We start from the raw sequence: 18,083 nt of genomic DNA, 5'->3' as shown, positions 1-18,083 counted from the left end.
GCAGGACTGCTATCCCCTCAGGTGCCTGGCTCAGGGTCACACTTACTGTTGACTTTGTTTACGTTGCCTTGAATTTCCGCTTGAGTGAGCAGCTCCTCATAAACGTCCCTCTCTCTCTCCGAGTTTTCTGTCTGAGAACGAGTTAAAAGTGCGATTACATTAGCTCAGCTCTCTAAGGAGACCACGGCAAGACACTGAACTCCTCCCCCACCGTGACAGAACCAAGAGCAAGGAAAGGAGGTGCCTTAAATCCGTAGTAAAGCCCTAGCCGGTTTGGCTCAGTGGATGGAGCGTCAGCCTGCAAACTGAAGGGTCATGGGTTCGAATCTGACCAAGGGCACGTACCTCAGTTGCAAGCTCCTCCCTGGCCCAGGCCCTGGTTGGGGTGCATGCAGAAGGCAACCAATTCATGTGTTTCTTTCACATTGATGTTTTACTCTGTCTTTCTCTCTCTCTTCCACTCTCTAAAAATCAATGGAACCCTAGCTGGTTTGGCTCTGTGGACAGAGCGTCAGCCTATGGACTGAAGGCTCCCAGGCTCCATTCCTGGTCAAGGGCACATGCCTGGGAGGGAATCAATCAATGATTCCCTCTCATCACTGATATTTCTCTCTCTTTCCATCTCACTTCCTCTATGAAATCAATAAAAATATATTCATAATAATAAAGAAATAAATCTATAATAATAAAAGCGTAATATGCTAATTAGACCAGACAGCCAAACGACCTTCCGGACATCCTGTCAGACGACCTTCTGGATAAAGCCAGGGCTGCAAGGGCCGAGGCAAGCCACTGCAGCTACGAGGGTTGTGCCCCTTGCACGAATTTCATGCATCAGGCCTCTAGTAAATAAATAAAAATCAATGGAAAAAATATCCCTGGGTGAGGATTAAAAAAAAAGAATAAATTCCGTAGTACAGAATAAAGTGGATTGCTACAGTACTATAACTAAAGCATAAAAAGCAGGTCCCCTTAAAGACAAGCCCTAGGTTCTCCCAGCACGGGCAGACGAGAGAAGCTCCAGCGAACCTGTCCTGCCCACACAGCCCTGCCTCAGACTGCGCAGAACGGGCCCATCCAGAGACCAGCTCTCAGACCCTCTCATTGGTTTGCACAAAATTCAAGAAGAAAGTAGAAGTCAAAGTGGAATCTAAGGCCAAAAGACTACATCCTGAATAAATCCATTTCATTTTTATGAATTTCCCAGGGAAAAACTATAGTGATAAAAAGAGGTTGGTAGTTGACTGGGGTCAGGGGTGAGGCGTGGAGGACAGACTTTTACTGCAGGGGCCTGGCAAGTTTTAGGTGATGGTTACATAACCACATGTATTTGTCAACACTCGTCAAACCATACACTTAAAATGAGTGAATTTCACTATCCTGTACATTATACCTCAATAAAATGGATTTTTAAAATCAAACGAGAAAAGAACATCAATTAGAAAGAAGAGCCCTGACCGGTTTGGCTCAGTGAATAGAGCGTCGGCCTGCGGACTAAAGGGTCCCAGGTTCGATTCTGGTCAAGGGCATGTACCTTGGTTGAGGGCACATCCCCAGTAGGGAGTGTGCAGGAGGCAGCTGGTCGATGTTTCTCTCTCATCGATGTTTCTAACTCTCTATCCCTCTCCCTTCCTCTCTGTAAAAAATCAATAAAATATATTTAATAAAAAGAAAGGAGAGATGTTCTACTTTTACCCTGTTTCTGGCATTTGTCGTTTTGTCGTGCTTGGCCTGGTAGAGGACGTCCTGGTAGGTGGAAGCCAAGGACTCTTCAAGGTTGACAAGCATGGCGTTGGGGTTCTTCAAAGCTGCAAAGGTGTCCGCGGGAACTCTACGGTCCACAGCTTCGTTAATAGCGATAACGGCAGCATGAACTACAAATAGATTAAAAACACAGAAGACTGAGTGATACAGAGTATAGGATTACGTTACATACACACAACCCCCCTGCCACACAACATTACAGAGGGGAGTTGCTTTCATAGAGAAATAACACCTGGGGTTGGAGGAGTGGCTCCCTGGGTCCTGTAAGCCCGGTCCCTTCCTGAGGATGCACAAAGCCAACGTTCTGAGCCACATGTGGGACGCTGAATTTGGAAACTCACAGGGAAATATCCACAAGAGAGCCTTGCAAGGAGCAGGTGTTAGGGAAATGCTCGCCCTTCATCGTCATGTAAACACCATAAAAAAATAAACACCTCAAAGAGGCACTGAAACGTAGACCTCACTAAGTGTTCGTATTATAATAAAAATCAATCCCTTATTTCCAAACAATAGCATAAAAGACAATAGCGGTGTTTAAAACTAGATCAACTCGCCCTAGCTGGTTTGGCTCAGTGGACAGAGCGTTGGCCTGCAGACTGAAGGGTCCCAGGTCTGATACTAGTCAAGGGCACGTGCCCAGGTTGTGGGCTCGACCCCCAGTATGGGACATGCAGGAGGCAGTCAATCAATGGTTCTCTCTCATCATTGATGTTTCTATCTCTCCCTCTCTGAAATCAATAAAAATATATTTAAAAACAAAACACAAGCAACAAAAAAACACCTAGATCTACTGACCTAAGCTTGCTAACAAAACTCCTAACGTCCAAGACCATCATTAAAGTACCCATCACTGAAAGTGGTGGCAACAATCCCACCTGAGCCCCGTTTCTCCCTTACGTGCAGCTTCGTCCACGGAGAGCTCGTTGGCCAGGATGCCCCCGATCTTGCTGAAGGCAGGCATCTGGATCCCGTACTTCTCCAGCTCAATCTTCATGTTGTTGATTTCTTCTTCTACAGGAGAGAAGTGAGACCCGGGCAGACACGTTAAGCGCCTTTCCAAAACTCAGAGAAGGAAACAGATCCTTCAACTACAAAAACTGGATAAGATGGACCCTACCCCTCAGGGCTGTTAAAAGGATTAATGAGACAGCATTTAACACAGTCCCTGGTACATAACATGCGCTCAGGAGGAGTAAACTATTATTACTATTATCAAGGGCATAAAAAATTAACTACAGCAGGAGAATGGCCCTGCTGAAAACTGCTTTTTCCAAACGGCTACTTATGGCATTCCCCACGATGAACCTATGAGTAGAGCGACATCAAAGGAAGCGCCACTGGAAGTGAATTCGTTCCAAGCCAGTCGGCATCTCCAGTTTTACAGTCAAAACCACTAGCGACTATGAAACAATTTCGTTTCGACGGCAGGAAGCCCAGTGATAAAGAAAACAACATGGAAGGTCAGGCCCTTGCCCCAGGTCTGGTGAACGACTTCCCTGAGAGGAAAACCAGCACAGATAGAAGTTTTGTTGCTGCTTTTTATATTCCCAGGCCTATGAAAGGATCACCAGTTTGAAAGATTTGAATCTGTCCTACCCCTAACCAATATCACCTCTGGCCTTTTTCCCCCCGAGCCCCCATCTCTTCAAGCATCTGACTACAGCAGATACTCAGAGGAAGCTAAATAAACTAAAATTACCCAAGTACGTAAAAATTACAAAAGTGTCATCCTTGCCTCCTCTCACTCCCCCACCCTAGCTCTGCCCCCAGGAGATGCCTGTTGGAAGGAAAGGGTTGGAGGAGTGGCTTTTTTCACAGCACAGAAGCACTTAAAGTTACGTGTTAATACTACATATATATATATGTGTGTGTGTGTGTGTGTGTATATATACATACATATATACATATATATATATATGCTAATATTATCCCCAACTTAGATATAAGAAAACCAAGACTCACAAATCATACCCAGGTCATAACTGAGAGGAAAGAGCCTAAAATCCCAATTTTAGTGTTCTTTCCTCCACCCAGAGGGGAACGCTGTTTATACTGCTTTCATCTCTGCTGCCAGAGTATTTTTAAAGCCCCGCGTCATGAAGATCAGTTTTGTTGACTCTCCAGGCTTTTCCACATAAATTGAGTATTTCCTGCTGGGATTGCAACTCCTTACCCGTGAAGTCAACCTTTCCATACAGGTCCTGAATCTGAGGAGCCAGGCCTAGTTTGAACAGGTACAAACTAGAAAACACAAATATGCAAAGAGTTAGGCCTCCAGCCATACCTGCCCCTGCTGTTCCTAAAGGGGGAAATCAGCATAAAGAACAGAAACATTCAGCCCTAGCCGGTGTGGCTCAGTGGATAGAACGTCGGCCTGCAGCCTAAAGGGTTCCAGGTTCGATTCCAGTCAAGAGCACATGCCTGGGTTGCGGGTTCCATCCCCAGAGCGGGAGTGCAGGAGGCAGCCGATCAATGATTCTCTCTCATCATTGGTATTTCTCTCTCTCTCCCCCTCTCTCCCTTCCTCTCTGAAATCAATAATTTTATATATATATATATATGACGGAAACATTCTGAACAGAGACTCCCAGGACACCACAATATTCCCCATTGCAGTTACCATACTTTACCTCAGGGCCTTTTTTTAGTTTTACATAACAACATTGTCCTAAAAAGTCACATAATGTAATGCAAAGGGCACTGGGCTGGGAATCAGTAGGCACAAGTTCAAATCCAAGTTCCAGTAGGAATCTAGTATGTGATTAAATGTTAATATAAATGTTAATATAATCAATGTAAGTGAAGAATCTTCACTTTGGGTTACCTTCCTGTGATCAATGTTTGAAGTAACAAGACATTCTAGAAAAGTCTCATGAAAATAATTCAGATTAAAAAAACATATTTAAACTAAATTCTTATTACCAATGAAAAAGTATCAGGTAATTTAAGAGTTTTAAATAGAGTACATATATATACTTTCCTCTTAAATTAAAATCTACTAGACTCTCAGCTTCATGAAGGCAGGGACAATAAATAAAAGCCTTGTTCACCAATGTCTACTCAGAGCCTTGCATCTATATATATATAAAAGCCTAAGTGACTGGCTGACTGCTTGACCGGTAGCTATGACAGACACTGACCACCAGGGGGCAGACGTTCAATGCACAGGCATGGAAGCATGGAACAGACTGATGAGTCTCAGAGGGAAGGGGGAAGGAGGGAGGGCAGGAAGAGATTAACCAAAGATTTTATTAGAGGCCGGGTGCACGCATTTGTGAACCAGTGGTGGGGTCCCTCAGCCTGGCCTGCGGCGATCAGGCCAAAACCGGCAGTCCGACATCCCCCGAGGGGTCCCAGATTGTGAGAGGGCACAGGCCAGGCCGAGGGACCCTACCAGTGCACAAATCTGTGCACCGGGCCTCTAGTACATTAATAAATATCAATCAGTATCTCAGAGGGACTGGATGAATAAATAAATAAATAAGTAAGTAAGTAAATAAGTAAATAAATAAATGCCCATAAGCCCGAGTTAAGTTAACTGGATTGTAAGGCCCCAGCACATCAGAATCGGTAAATGAGAAGACATCAGAAGGACAGTTTATAGGGATGGCCATGAACAAGACATTGACAGTCCAGCAGTAAGGGAGGATATAGGAAGTATCTAAAAGCCCAGCTGGAGGGGCCCAGTGGTTGAGCGTAGACCTGTGAACCAGGAGGTCACATGCCGAGTTGTGGGCTCCGTCCCCAGCAGGGGGTGTGCGAGAGGCAGCTGATCAATGATTCTCTTTCATTACTGATGTTTCTATCTCTCTCTCCCTCTACCTTCCTCTCTGAAATCAATAAGAATATATACTTTTCAAAAAGTATCTAAGAAACAAACCATAGAAACTCAGTGAAATGGTTTGCAAATAATCTATAAACCTCAGTATTATCTAAACAGAAATATGTATAATGCATATTACATTCACAGAACTGTTCAGAACTTATATTGTATAAAAAATGTATAATCTAAAAAAACAAAAACAAAACCCCACAAATGTTCTGAACACACATTCCAATTTATGCACCCACAGTAGCTAATAATTTTCTCAGGTAAGTACAAGTATAAATCATATTATGATAAGTGCTTGTCTTCAGAGTACAATGCTCAAGATGGAACTATATAAGGTTCCTCTCTCAGAAGATTTTCAATCTATTAAATAAATTTCCCAAACCAGAAAAGCTACTAACTTCCTGTACATACACTGAGTGGCCAGATTATTACGACCACCCCATCGGTACAATGAAGTGAATTAGTTATGCAAATAATAATAATAATAAAACCTTGAGGGTATTTGCTTAGGAAGTTTTCAATATTCAGTATTTTTGGAAGTGTCAATGAAGTACTAGACGGGGTGGTCATAATAATCTGGCCACTCAGTGTATAACATGTTCCTTTCTATATTCTACCCACATAATATGTTCTACCTAAAGTATGAGTTCTTTTTCTCCAGGAATTTCTTCCTCTTATTCCTACTTTAAAACAGGAAAGTGAACGTCACCTTCACAGCCTTAAGAAGTGTGTTAGCTTTCAATGTCCTCGGCGGTAAATTAAAGGTGTTACAACAACATCACCAGCGTGTGAGAAGTAGAGAAGGTAAGGCCCCGGTACCATCTTTCCGTGATCTCGTTTTGAGTACTAGGAATATTTTAAGGAGATGCTGAAGCTATGGGTGCAATCGTCATGGCCACCTAGATCTTCTTGCCCAAATCGAAAGTACTAAACCTCAAAGTTGGAGCTTCACAAATGCTAACGGTCCACCCCCCCTTCCCCGGCTTTGTTCCCGCTCTCCTGCGCCCACTTTTACAAATAAGCTGTTAGGTGCCCCTGCCCATCAGCCTATAACAGGGCTCAGATCTCCTTTCCTTTTCTCTTTTCCTATTTAAGTGGTATGTTACGGCAACGGGGGCGGGGGGGGGGGGGGGGGGGAAGCTGTGCTAGCCTATCCGGATTTCAGTTATCTCTGCCGACAGCAGAGTAACTCTGAAGTCCCTATGCTAATCTCAAAGATGATTACTAGCCCTAGCTGGTTTGACTCAGTAGATAGAGCATCCCGGGTTCAATTCCAGTCAAGGGCACAAGCCTGGATTGCAGACTCGATCCCCAGTAAGGAGCAAGCCAGAAGCAGCCAGTCAATGATTCTCTTTCATCATTGATGTTTCTATCTCTCTCTCCCTTTCTCTCTAAAATTAATAAAATATATGTTTTTTTTAAAAAGATGATTAATAAAGGCTCTGAAACTCAAACACAGCAGCTGATTAGGAAGCAGAATCTAGTACAGGCCCACGAACCCATATCTAAAATCTTTGGGCCAGATATGGATTTAGGACTTCTCAGATAGCAGAAAGGTTTACAGTGTACACAGGATTATAAAACCCCAGCAAACTTTGAGGCAGCCCCCCTAAACAAATACATTACTTTTCTGCAGAGAAACATCCATATAATCATACCAAGTACATGAATTCTAAATAACCTCAATGAATTCTGATCAGATTTTGCCCACAAATGAGGTTGAACCAAAGTTAAACTTAGTTCTCAGGGCTTTTAGGGTTGTTGTTTTTTTTAAATTTAAGATAAAGATCTGTGGGTCTATCAGCGGTTCTCAACCTGTGGGTCGCGACCCCTGAAAATACATCCTGCATATCAGATATTTACATTACGATTCATACCAGTAGCAAAATTACAGTTATGAAGTAGCAACGAAAATAATTTTATGGTTGGGGGTCACCACAACGTGAGGAACTGTATTAAAGGGCCGCAGCATTAGGAAGGTTGAGAACCACTGGATATGATCCCAAAATCAGTTCTTAGAAAGATAACATATACACCTGTAATTGGAATAATGGAGAATGGGGGTCTTATCTGAGGGTAGAATGTAATCTACAAGAGTAATTTTTTCAGGTGACTAAACACAGTGACTATCGCTGGCATAATGCCAGTCAAGACTGAAAGGCAGGGGAGGGGGCAAGGGAGGAGAACACAGGGAGATGATGCTTCTCTGTTACTGCTGACCCAGAAGGGAGCGGTGCCTCGCCCAGTGGAGTGAAGTGAGGAGCCTGCCTTGAACGAGGCTGTGTTTTATGGGAAAGAGGCTCCCAGCAGGGACACACGCTTCCTACATATTATCAAGTGTTGCCAACGCCACCCTCTGGGAAAATCACTATTAAGGGAGGAAAGAAATCAGAAGCCGCCAAGCAGAACGCACTGCTCTGTTTATACTTTCTAAGCACGGACTGCACGCTGAAGAGAAATGGCGAACAATAGCAGACTTCCTCCCTTTCTCTTCGGACTCCGGCCTCCGTCATTAGAAAGGCACAGTTAACTCTTCATCTCCATTTCGGAGAAACTGAGGACCTGGGACCCAGGTCACACTGCAGGGACGAGTGGCTAAGAGCTGGCAGAGAGGAATTCGCCAGCGGGGCCTGCCAAGTTCAGGTCCCCTTCGGAGGCACGGCCTTCTCAAGGTTATAGACGGACAGACCTCGCGTAACATGAATTTAATCTGAAGAATGCATCTGGTTTTCACTCAGACTCACACATGTCAAACTCCTACACTATGAAAATTCCCTTAGATATCACCCATTCCGAAACATTTTAAAGAATTCTCGCCGAAACTGGTTTGGCTCAGTGGATAGAGCGTCAGCCTGCGAACTGAAGGGTCCCGGGTTCGATTCCGGTCAAGGGCATGTACCTGGGTTGTGGGCACATCCCCAGTGGGAGGTGTGCAGGAGGCAGCTGATCGATGTTTCTCTCTCATCGATGTTTCTAACTCTCTATCTCTCTCCCTTCTTCTCTGTAAAAAATCAATAAAATATATTTTTTAAAAAAAAGAATTCTCATGTTACCATTGTTTGTTCAACATTATGCTGTGTGCACTGGAGGGGGGGAAATGTAAGGCATGACCTCTGTCCCTAAGATGCTAATAATGTAACAGAGAGAAAGATTAAAATTATGGAAAAAATAACATATAACTAAAGACCAAAAAAAAAAAAAAAACAAAAAAAACCCCCCACAAACTACAGGAGTTTAGACGAAGGCATGAGCTGGAGAAATCATAAAATTTCACAGACAGTGGGAATGGAGCGAAGGCTTGACCGGCTCAGCCAAGACAAACATAAAGTCATCTGATAAAGGGCAAGTACCACTTCCCTTGTACATTTATTTATAGGGCAGAGAGTCTCCCCTTCAGCTGAAGGAGGGGCAGGAAAACTTGCTATAATGTATGATTTGGACATTTCTTTTTTTGTTTACCTACTATATATGCGAGGCATCTAAGTGCTGCAGACACAAAGATAAGGAAAGAATTAAAGGAAACAGTTCTTGCCCCCAAGGAGTCCACAAAAAGCAAGTGACATCTAAGAACAAATAACCAGCGTACAATGTAACAAGCACTAGACTTGAAGGAAGAGGTTTCCACAAAGTAATGCTAGAGGAGCACAAAGCAGGGAAGTAGCTAATTCTGCCTGAAAGATAACAAGTTTTTTTAAAAAAATGTATCAAAAAATGTATCTGAGGTGTTAGGGGGAGAAGGGCAGTCTGGCAAAGGCACAGCATGGCACTGGGGTAGGAAGACGGGCGCACAGCTGCAGAGGAGGGAATGGCTGCAGGTGAGCCTGGAACGGAGCCATCCAATATTTTATGGAGGGTCTGATATAAGCAGGGCTGTTCTGGAAAGATAGCTCTGGTGGCAGATGGACCAGGAGGAAAGAGCCTACGGAGGGAACCTTCTAGAAAGGAGGTTAATGCCATGGTCCACAGAAGAGATTCCCTAGTCCTGAGGGATAGTCTTTCTTTTGTGGGTTTCACACTTTTGTGGGTTCTGGTGATAATCCACATCTGGCACATGTTTGATCTCAATGAAGGCAACAGGCTACTTATTATACAATGTCAATATTATACATACATTCATGTAAATATAACTAACATGAAGCACGCATACAGCATGCTACATAAAATGAGCAGCCCGAGCAAAAACTCTCACACGCATGTCCCATTGCCTTCTCCTCTCGTCCCACAGCCATTGTGTAAATGGGGACTACTCCGAAATACTATTATAAGCACCTACTCCCACCCATCCTAAACCAGCCTCCATATACATCGTCTCTTCCTTACGATTTGTACTTTGTTGATTCTAAGTCATCTTCCAAATCTATATATATAAAAACTTAATACACAAATTGTCCCCTCAGGAGTTCGACCAGTTCGATCGCTTGCTATGACATGCACTAACCACCAGGAGGCAGCACAGAATGAAGGAAAGCCCCGGCCGGCAGCCAGAAGGCCCCCGATCAGCCCTGATCACCAGCCAGGCCCAGGGACCCTACCTATGCATGAATTTCGTGCACTGAGCCTCTAGTTTACTATAAAATGGTGAAAAAATTTTTTTCTTTGTTTCAGTTCCTATTTATTTCTTTGGCATAAAATTGATTTAATGAACAAATGGCTTAGTGAGGACGTAAATAACTACATAAATTATAAATCAACCATTTGATATTTCCTGGTATTATTTGAAGATGTTGACAAAATTTGATTGTACTACTAAAGAGCATCAAGACATAGTTTATTTTGTAATTCAGCTTATCAGCTTGAAACAAAATGATAAACAATAAAAGTTTCAAATGTATATATTTTTTGTAATTTTTAAGAGATTTTAATTAAAAAGGGACTGCATCCTGTGGGAAATGCATAGTTCACAGAAACCCCAGATCAATAATGAAAGATTATACTATGTTTTCACACCAGAATTATCTTCTTTTATGGAAATAAATAATCCTTTCTTCCTGCACCCTAGAAAAACACAGCTGTTTCTCACGATTTTGTTAGAATAATAGTTTCCTATTCTACTTAAAAATTCTGAAGCTAATGCACAACCTTTTTCATTACCCCTGTTTCATAGGCAAAAAACTACATAGTCAATTCAGATGTTATTCCTAAACTGCTTTTTAAAATTGAGATATGACTGACATACAACATTATTAGTTTCAGGTATACAACATAATGATTTCATAGATATAATATTGAAATGATAGTCAACATCTGTCACCAAATATAGTTATAAATTTTTTTTCTTGTGATGAGAACTTTTAAGATCTACTTTCTCAGCAACTTTCAAATATACAACACGGTATTATTAACTACTAGAGGCCCAGTGCATGAAATTCATGCACTGGGGGACGGTGGTGGGGGGAGGATGTCCCTCAGCCTGGCCTGCACCCTCTCGCATCCCGATGGCTTAGGCCCACTACCTGTGGACTTAAGCCCTCAGTCAGACATCCTTAGCACTGCCACAGAGGTGCGAGAGGCTCCCGCCACCGCAGCTGCGCTCAGCAGCTGTGAACCCGGCTTCTGGCTGAGCGGCACTCCCCCTGTGAGAGCGCACTGACCACCAGGAAGCAGCCCCTGCACTGAGCGTCTGCCCCCTGGTGGTCAGTGTGCATCATACCAATCGGTTGTTCTGCCATTGGGTCAATTTGCTTATTAGCCTTTTATTTTATAGGATAGCCACTACACTGCACATTACATCGGCAGGCCTCAATTATTCTATAACTGGAAGTTTGTACCTTTTGACCACTTTCATTCATTTCACCCATCCCTCAGCCCCCACCTCTGGCAACCACTGATCTGTCCTCTGTGCACTGCTTATTTTACCAAGAAAATCTGATTACCTGAGTGCATGGATACAATAGATACATCGCGGCATGTTCTTTCGGTCGTAGATATCTGTAGTTTCCGGGTAAAAAATCTGAGGAGAAATAAAAGCAGCAGAGTAAGTATCCATCCACTGGGTTTGTTTTGATCACTCACCAATCATCAATAACACAAATAAAACGTCGGACAGTTAGCAAACATTGTTGGCATTCAGCAAATTACTGCATTAGGGTGAAGAGACATTTAACTATAAGTAGTGCAAGGAATAAAATGCTACAATACAGAATGAAAAAACACTATTTGAGCCAAAACCGGTTTGGCTCAGTGGATAGAGCGTCGGCCTGCGGACTGAAAGGTCCCAGGTTCGATTCCAGTCAAGGGCATGTACCTGGGTTGCGGGCACATCCCCAGTGGGAGATGTGCAGGAGGCAGCTGATCGATGTTTCTCTCTCATCGATGTTTCTAACTCTCTATCTCTCTCCCTTCCTCTCTGTAAAAAATCAATAAAATATATTTAAAAAAAAAAAGAAAGAAAAAACACTATTTGAAAAAAACCTTATTTGGTCAACCCACTGAATGTCCCTGGGTATGTGAAAGCGACTTATGCACTACAGACTCAGTCATGGGCAAATCAATCCCAAGTTCTAGTCCAGTTTACAACACTGGCTTTGCTTTGAGACAGCATGGAGGGACCTTGGAGAGTATCACGCTAAGTGAAATAAGTCAGTCAGAGAAAGACAAGTATCACATGATCTCACTCATATGCGGAATCTAAGTAAAATAAACTGATGGACGGAGCGGATCCAGAGACATGGAAGCATGGAACAGAGTGCAGGTAGAGGAGGGTGGGTGGCTGGGAGGTAATCAACCAAAGACCTTGTGTGCATACATGCATGGCCCATGGCCACAGACAATGGGGAGGTAAGGGCCTGGGGTAGGGGGTGGGGTAGGCTGGAGAGGGCCGATTGGGGGGGGGGGGGGGGGAAGGTGGCATATGTAATACTTCCAACAATAAAGAATTATTTTAAAAAAATAAATAAAACACTGGCTTTGAAGGACTGTAATCTTCCTGGTTACTATCTGCCATGCCTAGACTGCGTAGGAATTCCACAGAACATTTACTAAGTGCTTCCGTCTGTGCAAACCACTACATTTAGACACTGAAAAAACTATCAAACATTACACTATATCGTACTGCTTGGGGGAAGTGGGAAAACACTGAGATGAAGGAGCTAGAATAGACGGTGTACAGTATGGGACTGTGGGTGATGGGTCGTTTTCCTTGGCAGCACTTAGCACAATCAATCAATCAATTGCTTGTGCTATCATCTGCTTGACTCCTCCACCAGCCCATAAGCCACATGAAGGCAGGGACCTGCTCCGGGCTGCTCACTGCTGTATCTTTGATGCCAAGCCCAGCGCCAAGTTCATGGAAGGAGCTCTATACTTGACGCATTTGTGAATGAGGTGGGATAGGAACAGAGTAGCTTTAGAGTGTGAATGGCCTTGAAGTTCAAAACCTATTCTCATGGTAATGAGGCACCACACAGGACTCAACCTGTAATTTAGGGGGAGAAGGATTGGAGAAGTGAAAGGCTGAATTATAAGGTGATTAGAAGAATTCTGACAAGGCAGTGGGAGATGCTACAGCACTACGTATCTATTTCAGCACTTAATACATTGTGTTCAATTCTTCGTTTTGTTTTATTGTTGTTGTTTTTAAATACATTTTTGTTGATTTCAGAGAGGAAGGGAGAGGGAGAAAGAGATAGAAACATCAATGATGAGAGAGAATCATTGATCAGCTGCCTCCTGCATGTTCCCCACTGGGGATGGAGCCCGCAACCCAGGCATATGCCCTTGACCAGAATCAAACCCGGGACCCTCCAGTCTGCAGGTCGATGCTCTATCCACTGAGCCAAATCGGCCAGGGCCAATTCTTTGTTTTGATGCTCATCCCATAATCATCGTGCCTCTCCACTGGAAAGAGCTGCCCCCCCACACCCCACACCCCAGAAATGGGATGTATCAGAATCATCCTTTTTGATAATTTTTCCAGCTCCACGTGCTCACTTCCCAAGATTGGGATGTGCTCCCCTGAAAGGTGAAAATCCCAGTCGCCGTGAGCCAACCTCCCCGAAAACAGCAGAGAATACATTTCAGAAACAGGAAAGCAAGGTTGGGTAGGTAGGACGGAATCAGATTGTGAGGCCCTGGAGAGTCAGGCAAGTCTGAACCTGATACGCAGGCCACAGAGAAGTCCTCACTTTGGAGCCAAAGAGTGAAAACAGCCTCAGAGCCCCGGGAAGATCTGACTGGAGACAAGACACAGGATGCAGCGAATGGCGGGGAGATGGAAGCTCAGGAGGCCGCTGCCAGGCTGTGTCAGCAGATCAAAGAGGCGCTTCCAGTAAAGGAGGGAGGCTGGGGGAATCACTGCATGTAGGAGGCCAAGGGGACGCCAAGGTTTGGAGCCCGGGTAACTGGGAAAATGATAACAAGGTCCCATTCATTACAGAGGAGGGGATGTCCACGTGCCGGAAAAGGGAGGTTTAGTTTCAGACGTGAGAAATCTTAGGTGCTCGAAAGCTATCTGAGGAGAAATGGCCACTTGAAGATACCGTGTTTATCTTACAGCAAAGAGTCTTCAAAATCACTGAAACCGCCCGGCCGGCGTGGCTCAGTGGCTGAGCGTCGACCTATCAGCCAGAAGGCCACAGTTCGATTCCTGGTCAGGACACCTGCCCGGGTTACGGGCTCGATCCCCAGCGTGGGGCATGCAGGAGGCAGCCGATCAATGATTATCTCTCACCGTTGATGTTTCTATCTCTTCTCTCTCCCTCTCCCTTCTTCTCTGAAATCAATAAAAAAATATTTTAACAATAATAGTAAAAATAACTGAAATGAGAATGAGAGAATGTGGCTCAAATAAGGACTGCATCGTAAGGAATGCCCACTAGTAGGATATGGAAGATAGAATAGTTGAAAAAACAGAAGACTAGTTGGGCAGATTAAAAACAATTAAAAAAAATCAAACTCAAAATAGCAAAAGTATTTCATGGAGGAGGTGGCCAATAGTACCAATCATAATAAACAGTCAAGAAGGATAAGAACCAAAAATTTATCACAGTGCGTTTCTATAATTAACCTGTGTGTACCATATAAAGAGATCAGGAAAGACATCCCAATAAATACTGAACATGTACTGTTGATCATATATCATATGTTATACCACGGCCAACAATACATGTTCAGGCTGAGTGTCTTCTGTCTACATTACTCAGAAGTCTTCCGGGCCTAAATCATGAAGGGTGGACATTTCAAAACTGACAGCCCAGAAAGCCCTGCTGTCCTGGAAAGCCTTTGAGTTTCCATGTTTGTTAACTGTGGTCCAGGACAACGCACTACTGTTAGTAAACAAAAAAAGGTAATAAAAGCCAATCATTAAAAAGGCATTTCAGCCCGGCCAGCGTGGCTCAGTGGGTAGAGCATCAGCCTGCCGACCGAAGGGTCCCGGGTTCGATTCCGGTCAAGGGCACGTACCTAGTTTGCGGGCTCCTCCAGGCCTGGGCCCTGGTCAGGGCTCGTGCAGGAGGCAACCAATCGATGTGTTTCTCTCACATCGGTGTTTCTCTGCGTTCCCCTCTCTCTTCCACTCTCCCTAAAAATCAATGAAGGAATATCTCGGAGAGAGGATTAACCAAAAGAAAAAAATACAACAAAAAAGCATTGTATAATAAGAATACTACTCCTAGCAACAGCAAATATTAACAAGGCTCTTAGTACCATTCAAAAGAGGTTAAGTCATCTTGCCCAATAGGCACACCACGCAAAAAACAGGAACAGGAAGTTACAGGTGCACAGAGAGGCCAAGTAGCTGTCAAAATTTGACGTACTGCATTTCCTGACATTGTGGGGCCTAATTCTCAAACACACGAGTGCAAGGAAGACAGCTTCAGCACTCTGCTCTGAAAAAAAAGAGGACAAAAACTTGTCTTCAGCGAAGACTCAGCTCTGGATTTAACTCATTCAACCGACAGACATGGAACAGCGAGTTCAGCACTGTGCTACGCATTTACAATTGGCTGTAGGCACTTCCTAATACTCCACATCGCCCTTTTCCCCCCTTCACTTTTTCTTGTTGTTTACAAAAATTTAACCTATAGAACAGTATAAAGAAAAAGAAAAAAACAGCCCAGCCGGTGTGGCTCAGTGGTTGAGCATCGACCTATGAACCAGGAAATCACGGTTCGGCATATGCCTGGGTTGCGGACTCCATCCCCAGTAGGGGACATGCAGGAGGCAGCCAATCAATGATTCTCTATCATCAATAAAATATATATATATTTTTAAAAAAAACCCAACCCCTAATCCCATCACACAAAAATGAAAACTGTATTTCCTAACAGATTTTTCCCAAGAACATTCACTTTATTTTTACACAAAAATAGTGATCTCATCTTAGCCAGAACATAAACTCTTATAACCTTAGACTATTATGTTATTTTTCCACTTAGCACATCCCAGGCAACTTCCTTTGTCAATACAGAGTAACGTCATCCTTTTTTATGGCTGCACTGGTATCTGTCTGCATCACAACTAATTCCCTAGTGAAGGAACATGTGGTTTGCTATCAATTTTGTCTACCATAAGCAAGGCTGAAAAATCCTTACATATACATCTTTTTATGCTTGTCTGATTATGGTGGAGGGATAACTTCCTAGAAGAATTCTTAGGTCAAAGAATGGGGTGGGGTAGTAGAGAAAGATGCCATGCCTGTAAGAATGATAATACAGCACAGCTTTTACGAGTTCCAGTGGGACCGGGTAGCTAGAAATGGCAATTTCACTAAGAGCAGCACTAAACAGACTCCTGAGCAAAACAGTCAAGGATGGCCCGGCCAGCATGGCTCAGTGGTTGAAGAACCAGGAGTTCCTGGTTCGATTCCCGGTCAGGGCACATGCCAGGGTTTCCCACTCAATCCCCAGTGGGGTTCATGCAGGAGGCAGCCAAACAATGATTCTCTCATCATTGATGTTTCAATCTCTCTCACCAACTTCCTTCCTCTCTGAAATCAATAAAAATATTTTTTAAAAAAATGACCCTTCAAACACCGTAAATTTGGTTATTCTGAAGCTGGAAGAAAACATTTCTAAAATATTTCCTAAAGTCAAATTTTATTTATTTATTTATTTATTTTTATTTTTTAAAAAATATATTTTTATTGATTTCAGAGAGGAAGGGAGAGGGAGGGAGAGAGATATAGAAACATCAATGATGAGAGAGAATCATTGATTGGCTGCCCCCTGCACACCCCCTACTGGGGATCGAACCCACAACGCTGGCATGTTCCTTTGACTGGAATCAAACCCGGGACTTTCAGTCCACAGGCCGACACTCTATCCATTGAGTGAAACTGGTTAGGGCCAATTTGTACATCTTAATCCCTTCACCTTTTATAGCCAGTTCTCCTCCACCCTCCCCTCTGTCAATCATCAGTCTGTTCTCTGTGTTTATGAGTCTGTTTCTATTTTGTTTGTTGATTTATTTTGTTCTCCTAAAGTCAAATTTTAATGAAACAACATTGTTAATAATAATAATAACCCACTGAATTATATACTTTAAAATTCATGTGGTGTCTGGCAGAATATCATGGTATGTGAATTTAAAATAAGTCTACAATTTGATGCAGTAAAAGTAAATGATATCACAAGGAATTTCTCTAAAGTGGGGTGAAGCAGGGATAAGGAATATAAAACAAAAAGAACAAAACTATTTTCTAAAAGAAACAGAAGAAAGAGATCTTAAGTACTTTTTTTTAAAAATCACCACAGATTCCATTGAAAATAAAGAATACTTTCATAAGTAGAGTGAGAACCCTTATGCCAAGACAGAGCTGAGCCAGAACTATGACTATCACGTGAATTACCTTAGGCAAGCCAATCTCGTCCATGGCATTCAACCACTGAATCACATTATCCGTGTGCCGGAAGTGGAGGCCAGTCGCCTAGAACAAATAAAAGACCATTAGGCGGGGGAGAAGGGGGTCCTTATATAAGGTGACAGGAGAAGATCTGACTTTGGGTGGTGGGCACACGATGCACTATACAGATCCGGTAACAAAGAAACCCACACCTGAAACCTATATGTTCATGTTGACCAGTGTTACCCCAATCAATTTAATAAATTTTTTTTTTATTTTAAAAAATAGACACGTTGCCAACAGGGACACAATACTAAATAAAAACTCTCTTGCAAGTTTCCTTGACAGACTTTACAAGGTCCCCTTAAATTCAAGGTCTGTCTATAGCATTATGTTCACATTCCAATCCCAAAAAGCCAGATCCACATCTCCACTTCTCTCATTTAAAAACTATCCGGAGAGACCCAGCCGGTGTGGCTCAGTGGTTGAGTGTTGACTTATGAACCAGGAGGTCACAGTTCGATTTCAGGTCAGGGCACATGCCCGGATTGCGGGCTCGATCCCCAGTGTGGGGTATGCAGGAGGCAGCTGATCAATGATTCTCTCTCATCATTGATGTTTCTATCTCTCTCTCCCTCTCTGTCTCTGAAATCAATAAAAATATATTTTTTTTAAAAAGAAAAGATAGGTTTCTATCTGAGATCTTAA

General features: G+C 43.2%; 1 protein-coding gene across 2 annotated transcripts in view; it reads right to left on the bottom strand.

Annotated features, from left to right (window-relative positions):
• IQGAP1 (IQ motif containing GTPase activating protein 1) overlaps positions 1 to 18,083 on the bottom strand; it is a 100,580-nt gene that overhangs the window by 45,388 nt on the left and 37,109 nt on the right. For both annotated transcript variants that reach the window (XM_036355820.1, XM_036355821.1), the window contains exons 4-9: positions 17,382 to 17,459; positions 11,470 to 11,546; positions 3,938 to 4,005; positions 2,662 to 2,775; positions 1,696 to 1,874; positions 47 to 131 (exon numbers count right to left, since the gene is read on the bottom strand). In XM_036355820.1, coding sequence (XP_036211713.1) covers positions 47 to 131; positions 1,696 to 1,874; positions 2,662 to 2,775; positions 3,938 to 4,005; positions 11,470 to 11,546; positions 17,382 to 17,459 — 601 coding nt within the window. The remainder of the gene's footprint in view (positions 1 to 46; positions 132 to 1,695; positions 1,875 to 2,661; positions 2,776 to 3,937; positions 4,006 to 11,469; positions 11,547 to 17,381; positions 17,460 to 18,083) is intronic.

The sequence above is a fragment of the Myotis myotis genome, unplaced genomic scaffold (genome assembly GCF_014108235.1).
Source record: "Myotis myotis isolate mMyoMyo1 unplaced genomic scaffold, mMyoMyo1.p scaffold_m19_p_23, whole genome shotgun sequence".
In the NCBI taxonomy this organism is placed as follows: Eukaryota; Metazoa; Chordata; class Mammalia; order Chiroptera; family Vespertilionidae; genus Myotis; species Myotis myotis.
This window is presented reverse-complemented; position numbering and strand designations above follow the sequence as displayed.